At 39.4% G+C, this 12,901-nt stretch overlaps 1 protein-coding gene across 4 annotated transcripts in view; it reads right to left on the bottom strand.

Annotated features, from left to right (window-relative positions):
* VCAN (versican) overlaps nucleotides 1–12,901 on the bottom strand; it is a 146,428-nt gene that overhangs the window by 51,417 nt on the left and 82,110 nt on the right. Inside the window, exon 8 of one of the 4 annotated variants that reach the window (XM_035014786.1) lies at nucleotides 9,139–12,144. The exons of the other annotated variants lie outside the window; for them this stretch is intronic. Within the exon in view, the coding sequence (XP_034870677.1) occupies nucleotides 9,139–12,144 (3,006 nt within the window). The remainder of the gene's footprint in view (nucleotides 1–9,138; nucleotides 12,145–12,901) is intronic. 4 annotated transcript variants of the gene reach the window in all.

Genomic DNA, 12,901 nt, shown 5'->3' with positions numbered 1-12,901 from the left:
TACAACTAAAGAACCATACAGATAACGCAAACAGTAAAGACTCTTCTGGATATAATAATCCAGATAATCCAAATGTGCAGACACAGTTTCAATTTTTTTTTTTTATCATTCACCTTATTCCAAATCCAGGATTCCATATAGGCTTGTATCAGGGTGGTAATCACTGTTTTTCTTAATGTAAATGTATAATGAACAAAGTCACTTTGGTAGTAGAGTCAGAAGAATCCCTAAGCCATAACCATATGTATTTCCTTACAGTTTCCATGTTGATATAGAGAAGGTAACATGGATACCACAAAGTGAGGTATGCAGTCTGGGTAATTCAAGACATATTTTTCACCCCTTACCATTACTTCTGATTCAATTACAATTATTCCTGAAACTTTTAAAAAACATGTATTTTAATGATATTTAATTCTATTTTCTTCCTTACTTACAGATGCCAAGGCTCATTTTAACACCTGTGACAAAAGCTACACTTCCCAAAATATGATCAAAGAGCACCATTTCACTCAGAGGAGACTGAATCAGACATAATTCTTTTTCTCCTTAAAATTGGTAAAGTACAGCTTAACTGGCAGAGGCTTAAAGCATCCCCTTCCCCAGGAGTGTCTACTTTAGCCAGCTGTCGGCAGGTCAGAAAGCCTTTACTTTACTAATGTTCAACACTCACTGTGTATCAAAATCACATGAGATGCGTTTTAAAATACAGATATCTAGTAATGAAAAATAAATGAAGCAAATTTAAGAAAAGAAACTAACAAAAAGTACAAATGCCCGAGTCCCCCCACCAGAAATCCAGATTCAGGTTGTCTGATGAGGGATGGGGACGTGGGCATTTTTACTTAAAGGCTCCCTGGCCATTCTAATAGACAGCGAGCGTTGAGAAGCAGTGTTGGCAATATTTATGCACTGGGCCATTTCCTGGTGTTTCTCAAACCCCTATAGTCAGAATGCGTCACTGTTGGTTAGCTGCCTGGTGCCTGGTTAGTTTAGCTCTGGCCCACCCCTGCCCCTCTGTCCTGGGGCAAGCTGGGTGGTTGCTCAGTGAGGGAATGAGTGTCCAGAGTTTCCTGTGAAGCCAAATCTAAAGATGCTTCTTCTATTAATTTATTTCATATTACGTCTAATTTTATCTTTTTACTCAAGCAAGCAAATAGCCTTTATTATATGTTTTTGCTTACTAATTATTTCAAGTTGCCTTCCCTATTACGCAATAGATTGCCTTATCTTCTTTTCTCCAGGCACACAATAGCCTGACTGAATGACTTTATTTTTTTTAAATTTATTATTTATTTATTTATTCTAAAGATTTTATTTATTTATTTGACAGAGAGAGACACAGCAAGAGAGGGAACACAAGCAGGGGGAGTGGGAGAGAGAGAAGCAGGCCTCCCGCCGAGCAGGGAGCCTGACGCGGCAGGGCTCGATCCCAGGACCCTGGGATCACGACCAGAGTCGAAGGCAGATTCTAAACGACTGAGCCACCCAGGCGCCCCTGACTGAATGATTTTATTTCAATGCCTCCAATTATCTCCTGGAAGTAAGTGTGAAGAGATGGGAGGAGAATGTTTCATCTGCAGAGAGTAAAATGGCTTCCCTACAGAGCAGAGCAAGGTGAGAGTGCAGCATAGTGAAAAATGGTAACTATACTATATTCCGTTATACTCTACAGAAATATACCTTAATATATTTCCTTTTTCCTTTCTCAACTTAGGAAAACCAAAACCTTGAGAAACTTACTCTTTGCAGCACATAGCCAAAGCAACTAAGTCACCCTGTGAGAAAGAAGACTATGGCACAAAGCCAAAGGACGAAGCCACCAGAAGCCAGTCAAGGTAGTGTGTAGTGATTACACATGTGTGCAAGCAAATCTGGGCATAATATCGTGACATGATAGATCAAATTTTTATAGACACAGATGCTGAAATATAAATAAACTTTTTCTCTCACTCCAGAGATTCTTCCTTTCCTGTTTACACTTTAAATTATTTATGAAGAAATACTTTGTCCATTATCGCAATGATTCCAGTAAGTATTTAGAGGGTTCATCATAATTTATTTTCCTCCCAAGAATCAAATCATTCTTTTTAAGAACAATTAACAGGCTTTTTGCCAATAGATAGGTGTTTTCCTCCTGATTCATACTCACAAAGTCTAAATACCAGCATATCTCTCTAAGGAACACCATTTTTTCATACAATAAAATAGGTTCTCAGTTGTTCACATCATGCCCACATGATGTTACATTTTCTATCACCTCAAGTATGGTGTTAAAAATTCAAAGCACTTCGATACAAATGAAAAAAATATACAACAGTTTTCACCAAAACACATCCCCAATCCCTACCCTGCAGCCAGGGCCCCCTTCTTGGAATCATTCCACCAATAAAGCAAATGATTAGCCAACTCTTCTTCTTGTACCTGACAAACTGACCTCACTGAGGTGTAACGTTATACATTTTCTGAACTGATACAAAAAGGCAATGCCTTATTAAAAACATACAATTTTCAGCTTTACCTCATTAAAATGAAATCTCAGAGAGCATTTTCTTTTTCCTTTTCTTTTATCCCTATTGCTCCTCTCACGATGCATGTCTCTCCCCTTGGCTACATCCCTTCCCTCAAAAATGTTCTGAACACTGTCTGGGCCCATGAATACATTTTTTATTCATTGCACAAATGAATGATCTAAGAGCTATTAAGAAAGAAGAATGTAATCCCTGTGTAGAGAACTGGGGGTTTCCTTGACAACAACAAAAAGACAGCAGGGAATGCCCATGCATTCCATGAATATGCAAGAAGAGACTAGGCCTAGTACCTGGAAAAAATTTATAAAGAATTTATAAAAAGATCTTTGTCTTTGGGAAAAAAAATTAAATGGGTGGTTATCAAAATCATAAGCCCAATTCTCACACATGAAAAAAGAGCAGAAAGCTAATGAATTCTACATGTAGGTGCTGTAGAATCAATACTACATTTACATTTTAAATAAGGGTTGCAGCTGCTTCTGATTTGCACCCAAAATGGCATCACCCTAGACAACCACAATTCACAGAGGATTAAAATTTTAACAAGCTCTTACAGTCACGTAGATACTATAGTATAGTTATATTTGGCTCCCTGTGGTCTAAATCTTGAATTTTAAGATAATTCTTTTTTTACCTATTCACAGTACAAAACAATCTAAGTGTCCCTACGTGTAGAAGTCCAGAGTAAAATACCTGCTAAAGCAGAGAGGGCATTAATTTGTCCTCAGTAGTCCTCATGTGCCAGGCACTATGCAGAGTGCTTTGTTGTCACGGGAGGATTAACTGTGTGAGGTGCCTACCACAGCGATGGACAAGCCCTTGAAGAGATCCCTTTCTCCTCCTAGCAACCTGGCGAGTGTGTAGTCTTATTATACGTTTTAAATGTTGTAACAACTGAGGCCTCTGGAGATAAGGCAATTTTTAAGACCAAACAGATGGAAATCACAATGCTGACAATGAACCCAGGACTGTTTCCAAAGGCTCCTTCCATGATGTCAACTGCCTCTGCCATGGATCTTATGGGGCGAACTGAGGTGCCCCACCTCAGCAGTAGTTTTGATGACTCTAAGTTATAACTGCAAATGCTATTTTCAGAAAGAAGAGGCTCATGTTAGCAGATAACAAAGGTCTTTTTAGCTATCTGTGGAACACGTCTTTTATTAAACTTCAACCTGTGAAGAAACAATTTCAGTTTCTTAAATTTTTCCTCGAGGTGAGTGAGTTATCAAACATTCATAGAGCATTTTAAAAATGGAGGATCTACTGTGTGTTTGTGTATGCGTGTCTACATGTGAGTGGTATGCACATGTATGTGTGACACATACAAGATACTTCACTTATAAGGACTTTTTAAAGGTAACCATTGATCTGCAGTGTAGGGTTAAACTCACTAATAATTCAGAAACACACTAAGGTCAATTCTTTTCTTCAAAGTATAGAAACAAAGGGAAGATAGCCTCTTCCTTTTCATGATTTGACTAATAGAAGAGGAACTCGGGGCGCCTGGGTGGCTCAGTGGGTTAAGCGACTGCCTTCGGCTCAGGTCGTGATCCCGGAGTCCCGGGATCGAGTCCCGCATCGGGCTCCCTGCTCAGCGGGGGGTCTGCTTCTCCCTCTGACCCTCCCCCCCCTCATGTGCTCTCTCTCATTCTCTCTCAAATAAATGAATAAAAATCTTTAAAAAAAAAAAAAAGAAGAGGAACTCAATCCTTTTCTGGATTTCAGGCAGTGAAGGAAGGATGGGAGAAGCCATCCTAATTCCCTGCAGAAAAAAATGTGCTTCTCTGGCAGGGAGCCACAGCGGGGCCCAGCAAGGAGAGCCACTCGTGTGTGCGAGCACCGGCCCCAACCAGTTTCAGGGATGTGCTCCAAAATCCTGCAGGAAAGAGGCAGCCCACACCCAGGGCTACCGATTTCATGATGCTGTTCTCTTGCCACGGCAGGTATCGGAACAGCATGCGTGGCCCCCCCATATTAGCAGCAAACTAAACCTAAACGCGTGCCTCCATTTGCCCATCGGCGATACTTTCCCTAGCTGTCTCGCAATGATCTCTGAAGTTTAAACATGAAAATATACGTAAACCATGCCCTGAAAGTATCAAGCTCTGTGAGCTTGATGATGATTTAGCTCTGCACATTCACGTGATATTCTGAAATGTAACTATGTACTACCTTGATGACACATAGGCATCAATGAGATTGAAACTAGATTTGCAGGTGCCTCAGTGGCTCAGTCAGTTAAGCATCTGCCTTCAGCTCAGGTCATGATCCCAGGGTCCTGGGATGGAGCCCCGCAACAGGCTCCCTGCTGAGCAGGGAGCCTGCTTCTCTTTCTCCCTCTGCCTGCCGCTTCCCTTGCTTGTGCACACACTCTCTCTCTCTCTCTCTCTGTCAAATAAATAAATAAATAAAATCTTTGAAAAAAACCAAATCCTAGATTTGCTTAATTTGCTTTATTCCTCATCATACCAAGTTATTCAAAGGTAAATATCAGTGAATGTGTATGATGAAAGTGAAATAAAGTACTGATAATCAGACCAATTTAAAAAATGTTTTTACGTTAAAAAAAATCAACTCATTCAGGAATGAATAATTGTTGCTGCTTTCTTTTGAATTAGCTAGATGGTATTATTCTTTTTCTAGCCATGGTCTGAGGTACATGTTAATTTAGAAATTACCACAAGGTAAGAGAGAGGTCCCAAGAAATTGGGGATCCTGATCTCCTTTCTCAAATGTTAACCAGAACAGCCACTCTTATCTGCTTAACATATAGTGTTCCTAATAAGATTTTGTTTGAAGAAAGGAATCTTCTCCTATAATAAAAAATCTGAAAGTAATTTTTCTATATAATCAATTCTATCAAAATGAAAAATATGTAATTTTGAAAAGTTATATGAAGCAATCTCATATAAACATTGCCTTTTAAAAAGTGATGACTGTGCATGCAATGAGATCAATATTGCCATTTGCCCAGGTGTCTATCTCCTATTCTCAGAGCCAGTGTCCCTTATTCTTCATCCTCTCCTCAACACCTTTAGCTTTGTGTACATTTCTCCAAACTACAAACAAAAATGCAGGAGGAATTAATCATATGAGAGTTATTTCTCAATGATGAAAACAATAAGGTGCCATAAATTTCAATACAGAAACTGAGCAAAATGAATTCTAAGATAGAGGCCAAAATTATCTTTCTCACCATCTCATTAATCTCTAATACCATCACATTAATAATTTTATCCATATTTTAATATCTGTATCATTTTAGTTTAATATTGGCTTTACACTTGCCTTACACTTAAGGTATAAATTATAAAACTAGCAAAAAAGAATGCTTGATGAAACAAATAATATCAGGCTGGCCTGACAAGTAGTATGGAGTACATATGAACTCATTAAAAAAAAAACAACTAATAAACCATCTATTTTAAGGTTATAACTATGAGCATTTACGTAATAATGTTTGAATTTAATATCTGTACATTTCTAAATAATTCTTTGGTTTAAAGATAACAGCACACCAGTTTTTGAAACATTCACAGTTTTGTCACACCAACTTGTGACATTTTCGACGATTTAGAGGAGTGTTCTTTTAAAAAAAAAAAAAAGTATAGAATTGAAGAAACTCTTCCCATACTACTAAATCCTGTAGACTTCTATGTGTTCACAAAGAAAATCTTTCAATAATTTTTCAAAATGCAGGTGTGCAAATTACCCCTGAAGTAGACAGGAGTCATGTTTTCAGTATCCCCTGAACCACTGTTAAATACACCCCATAGCATTTTTCAGCTCATAAAACTTTTATGAGCTGAGAAGTTCCTTCAGATTTTTTTTAACTGCTAACTACAGTTGCCCTCCAGCAATAGCACCTTAAGTTGCTATTAAGATCCATTTCAGCAAATATAACATAAACGTGTCTTGAGTAGCATGTTTTGTTTCATAGTAGTTCAAAAAAAATCAAGATTTATATGACTTGCTGAGCTCAGCAAAAAATTATGAATGCTTTGGTTTAGTGTAGCATGGGTGGCATTTTTGCTTACTTGGATATAACAGTACATGTAGAGGTCAGTTCTATGTTTGTGAATAGATTTATACAAGTTCATACATGAACCAAGGATTTTCCAATCTGGAAAAATGTACCTCGATACATAAAGGCACATATGTATTTTCCTTATTAACGTACACCTGCCTTAGAACCCGTTAATTTAACATCTGCTTTAATGTTTTCCCTTGCCAAAGTTCAAGATGCTTGAAAAATTAAATTTCTCATAGAAAACAAGTAAAATTAATAAAAGTAAGCAGTTGGATCTGAATAAACCTCTTTGTCTTCTCAAGACAATAAACAATGCTTTTAGTCTTAAGAAAGACATATATAAAGTATACAAAAATGATAGATGAAAGAGAGAGACAGACAGACGGAGGGAGGGAACTAGATAGACACAGGCTATACCCTGCCCCGCCCCACCACACACACACTGGAATCGCGTCCTGATGGAGAAACCCAACAATTCCCTTTCCATAGAGTTTTCTGACCTACTCTTATCAACGCTGAAGAAAAACTAGACAAGCAAATCATGATCCCGTGTTTTAAAAGTGGAAGAAGGAAGAGGACAGACCTAGGTACATCTCCCAAACCCAGCTGAACTAAGTTAACAACTCCCAATTTAAACACGCACATTTGTATAAATGGTTTCTGGGTCAGGTTACTCAGACCCTCCATTTCGAGGCACCATTTACAAACTTAGATTTTTTTTTTCCTGATGACTGTCAATGCTTCCAGGGAGATCATGTTGAACATTTTCTATTTTGTAATTTGATCACCTACACCTTATCACACAGTTTCCCATTTAGAAGAGTTCTTAAATGCAGAATAGTTTTTACTGTTTTCTATACTATTTGATTCACCTTAATATCTACATTAACTTGAGAGTCATCTAAATTGGGAAAAACCTCTGCATAGTCAGTCACTCAAGCATTTTTTTTAAATTCTCATATTAAGTGCTAGTAGAAATTTCTTTTCACTTCTGTTTTTTCTTTTTCATAGTAATACCGTCTTGTCACTTTTCCAGCCCTACTAACAGCATTCCTCATTTCCACTACTTGGCAACTCATCTCTCTCTGACCCCAGTTTCAAGAGGTGGAAAAGGAATGTAAGAGACAGGAGACATGATACAGTTTCCAAGAAACGGCATCATTAGCAGGACAGTAATGTCCAATCCTGGGCTCTTTCAGCTGTACTAGAAAAGTGGAGATTAACTGCAATACTCTGGAAATGTATTTCCTTCTATTTACTGCTCCGCAAGAGCTTTTAAACTGAGAACATTCTGGATACTAGAAGTGTGAAGTTTCCCCCTACAGTACTGGAAGCCAGCTGACCTGACAATGGAGCTGCCTGTTTGTTTCCAACAGGTGCACTCCTGAGCACTCTAATGAGGATGGCATCACTCTTAAGAAAATGACACCCTGAGATAAGTATCTCAACAGTAAGAGAGAAAATATGCTAAAAAAAAAAAAAATCTTCTAGCCCAACCCCTCGGACCCCAGTCAAGGAAAAAATAACTATTTATTCTTTCAATTCACATATTCAAACAAGAATACAGCAACTTCACTAAAATCAGTGATCTCAACTTCTAAATTAAAAAGATACAAACCTGAATTGATCTATTAAACAGTATTCACTATATGTTCTCAATTCAGCTTACCAAAGTCAAAAGATGGTTGGTCTGTCCTTTAGGAAGGAACATTATCGAGCATAATGAAAACTGCAAGTATTATTCAACGTAAAGAAACAGTTTTTAAGAATTTTGCCGGAGAGAAAAAGAAAATATTTGGGCAGAATAGAAGGCATCATAAAAATTCCTAGAGATGAAACAATTAAATCATAAAATAAATACCATTAACAGCCTGGTTTTTAGGGAACAGAGGTAATGCTGACATACCCGTATCCAAAATTATATGTGACACAATGAATTACAGCATTTTCTAGAACTGAGCTAGGTTGTATTTGCTCTAAATACGTAAAGCCTCATTAAAATACCCAAGGACCACTGCTGAACAGTATGCTGAACTGGCATTAAAATAACATTTCAACTACAGACCTGGTACCCACCCCACAAGCCGTACAACCTATAAAATCCTGGGAGAGAAAAAAACCAAAGCAAACCTTTAGACGTCCTTCTACCAGCCCTGGACGTGTGCAATACAGTTTTAGCTGTCCACAATGTAAGTACTGAAGGTTAATAGTTAAAGACCAATGGAATGTTAACACAGTCTAGTACTACACTTGAGTAGTAATGCATGGAAAGACACTGAAATTAAAACATTTTGTTCTGCATGTTCTGAAGTGATGTAACAGTGATGATTGGTTATATTAGATGACAAAGCAGGGCTTCTTAGGACTTTTAAAATGCAACTGTATCTAACATTCTTCCAAATAACATATTCTTCCAATTCTTGTACAAATACATGAAGCTAAAATACAGAATTTTTTTCACACTCCAGTTATCTTCTAATGGCAGCATTTGGTACGTTGATTTTTTTTTTCCAAAAGTAATTTTCAAGATAAAATGCTGATTGCCTTGACTGACATGTCTAGAAAGCAAAGACTTACCTGTCTTGTTTTCTCTGACCTCAATAATAAAAACATTAATGTCAGGGTGGAATTTTGTCCCTGCTGGGGGTTCTGGAGTGGCAATTGCCTGAGGTCTGCCGGCCTCTTTGCCTTCCACAGTGGGCGGTCTTGCTGGCTGCGTAGGGGAGGGAGTACTTGAAATTGTGAAATACTCTCTGTCAATATCAGTTTCTGTCTCCTTCTCCAGAACATCCTCCAGGGTAGTGGGAGGAACACGAGATGTTGACTCTCCGATGATTACCATGTCACGCGTTGTGTCTTCTCCAGGCTCCCTGTCAATGAGAGGTGGTTTCTCAGTGGGTACTGAGGATGGCTTGGATGCTGAGGTTGTGTGGAGTCTTTCTACTGAACTGAAGGCAGCAGTGATATCACTTGGAACTGTGGCTTTAACTGTTGAAAATTCTGGGAGTTCTGTCGCTGTGGGCTTTTCGAATAAACCTGAGCCTACATCAGTATAGTCTAGGGATGTTTTCTCTCTTTTCTCAGGAGTGGTTTCCTCTATAAGCTGGGTAACATGGGTGCTGAAAGGTGATACAAATACCCCTGGACTAGCACTTTCTGTCTCATACTTCTCTTCAGGCTCTGGACTCAAAGACACTGTTGGCCCCATGCTTGGTGTGACCACTTCATCTGTTTTTGCTCTGTGCTCCGTGACAGCACCAGGTGGATAAGGCATACTGTGCTCAATTTTTCCAATTCGAGTTGTTTCGACAACTGGGACTCTCTCAGAAGCTGTCACCAACTTGTCTTCAGAGACTGTATATGGTGGCCCGTCACGTTCTTGTTTACCCACAGGTGTTGCTGCCTCCTCAGCCGTGGCAGCTGTAGAACTGAGAGTAGGAACTGGTTTCTCTGCGGTTGATTCTTTCCAAGGGAGTTCTTCCTGACCTGGTCCCCGTGTAATTTCTGTTGTTGTTCTTACAGTTTCAGAGGAAATCGTTGCTTCGAGGCGAGTCTGATTAATGACGTGTATGTCTTGAGAGGGTCCACCTAGAACTTCACCTTCTGGTGGAACAGAAGGTATCAATACTCCCAATTCTGTCTTGGGAATTACAGAAAGAGGAACGGTATGGGAGCTGTCTACATAAGCAGGAGGTTCTTGGGTGCTACTATAATTAACAAATGCCAATCCTTCCACGTCTGAAGTGTCTGCATATTGGGGGACAGTGGATACCGGCTTAGAGACATCCATATCTTCTCCTTCATCCAAAGCACTTCCTTCTGTGGTTGCATAAACAACTTGGCCTTCCACGCTTGTGATAGGTGGAACTCTTTCCTCAGTTGTAGACTCTCTCAAAGTCGGCCTTTCTGCAATACCAATTAATGTAGTTGGCTGAAATCCAACTGTGAATTTCCCATGGTCTGTTGTGTCTTCCTCAGTAAACTCTTCTAGTGGCTTTTGAGTACTATCTGGGATAAGAGTAAATTCATCTCCTTCATCTTCAGTGAAACTTGGGATTTCTTTATCCTTCCCACTCACTTCTGTAGTGGTGAGTAAGGCAGGGGGTAATTTTGGAGGGCCTGCATCTTCTGTGGACCCTAAAGGCTTCGCTGTTGTATTATCTTCATCCCAGGACCATTTTGATACAGTGACCACCTCCGCAGTTAAAGTGCTGTGGCTCAAATGCACTGTTGTAATACCCTCATCATACTTTGTAGTATCTGGATAGCTGTCTGTTTCTAATTCAGCCGGTGTTGTCACAGAGTCTTCCTCCACATCTCTTGCCTCTGTTGGCACTACACTTAGTTTTGTTGTTGTCAGTGTTGGGGAATCGAAAGATCTGGTCATTTCCACTGAAGACTCTGTAAGATGAATTTCCTCTGAGGAAGCTGTAGAGAACTTCATTCCAGAGAAGCCTTCCTCCTCTATTTTTCCTATAAATGGATCTTTGGTGATCTTTTCCTGTATCTCATCATCAATATAAGTATCTGTTCTCATCTCTGGACTTAGTGTTTCTGTTCTCTCTCTTCCTTCTGCCATTTCTGTTTGTGGAGAGGGATAAATAACTGTGGGCATTCCCTCGACTAATCTTTTATCACCAGAATAAGGAAACAATTCTACTTCTGTATGATGCTGTGACGGGAAAGATGTGGTGGACATATATTGGCCAAAAAAATCTTCAGTTATTCTTCCATTAGTTTGTTTCTCTTCCCAGTTGTCTGTGGATGATCCATCACTGTCAGGCATAGTTACAGGTGAAAGAATTGTAGATGCTGAGACTGGCTCCCTGTCCTCTAGCGGAGTGGAGGCAGTGTCTTCTGAAGTCTTTGACACTGTAACGACTTCAGGTATTTGGCTAAAGACCAAGGTGCTCTGAGCAGATCTAACTGTAAATGTTCTGTCTTCACTGTCATCTTCTCCCAAGGTGAATCCATAGCGGCTTGTGGTCAGAGATTCAGAAATAGTGCTTACTGTTTTCTTTTCAGTTTTGGATTCCAGGGTCATTGTCATAGACACAAATGGTGTTTCTGTTACGGACAATTCCCTGGAAGGAATGTGCTTTGAGATTTCCATAGATGTTACCAAGGGACCCACTTCTATTTGTTCAATCTGTGTAACTGATTCTTGGGTTTGTAGGTCTTCCCTGACACCATCCCATGAATCAGTAGCATGATGGGAGATGACAGTTGTACTTTGGGGTACTTCTTTCTGAATTTCAGGTATGTCTGGCCTTCCAAGTGGTTCTAAAGCAGGTGAGTAGTAGTCCATCTCCCAAGGCTTCATGGTACTCCCAGCAGGTGTGGATGAGTCAGTGGCTAATCTGTGTGTGATAGCTTGACCCTGAACTGTGGTTTTCTGCTCAAAATTGACTATATTTCCCACAGGAGGGGACCTTGTTGTAATGATAGGTAATTCGGTGATTAGAGGGATGATTGGTGTGGTTCTGTTGGGTACCATTTGTAGTTCTTCAGAAAGACTGGATGATGCAGTTTCTGCAAGGATATTCAGTGCGATGGTTGTAGCCTCTGATATATTCTGTTCAGCTAGAAAAATAATTTCAAAGAGTTGATTAGATAAGTCACTAATAAAAAGTTGTACGTCCAGTATTGTGAAGTGCTGCTGTGTATTTTGGGGTTACCCAGAAGTGTTTTGTGATGAAGGTATCTAGAAACTGTAATTATATTAACTCAAGGGCAGACAATCGAACATTTCATAGTCACAAACTCATCACTTGTTTTACATTGTAAGGTTTATCACTGCTTTCACCCATAAGGATGAATGACTGCTTTCGGTTAAGGAAAATGAATATTTTGTAGTTTTAAGACAAGGAGAAGTCCAAAACCATATAAACTCAGAGTTTGGAAACAATAGACAGCTTACGTATCAGAAATGACAGCAGCAACTTGGGGCCTAGTAGAAAAACGTGGTGATACTATTCTGAAGGCTTCTTCTGTCCCCCGCCTCTAGCTTTCTCCCTCCTTCTCAAGCTGTGCTGTGTCTCAGGGGAGAGGGAGTGCCTCAGATTGCAAAACAACAAAAAAGCCACATCAAATGTACCTGAGTTACATATGAACTATTACATTGTCCATAATGCGGAGGGTTTCATAAAAACAGGATATTAAACTTTTTAATACCACCCTTCACTTGAGTCCAGGTGTTGGGACATTTGTCTTCACCTTCATTTCAACTCTGTAGTGTAGCCTTGGGTTTCTAATAAACAGTAAGACATTTCTGGCAGAGGCTGCTTGGCATTTGTGATAGTTCTACGTTTAGCTCTGTTCTACACACTATGTTTGTAAC

This window comes from Mirounga leonina, unplaced genomic scaffold (assembly GCF_011800145.1).
Source record: "Mirounga leonina isolate KUSES-001 unplaced genomic scaffold, KU_Mleo_1.0 Mir_168, whole genome shotgun sequence".
Classification (NCBI taxonomy): Eukaryota; Metazoa; Chordata; class Mammalia; order Carnivora; family Phocidae; genus Mirounga; species Mirounga leonina.
This window is presented reverse-complemented; position numbering and strand designations above follow the sequence as displayed.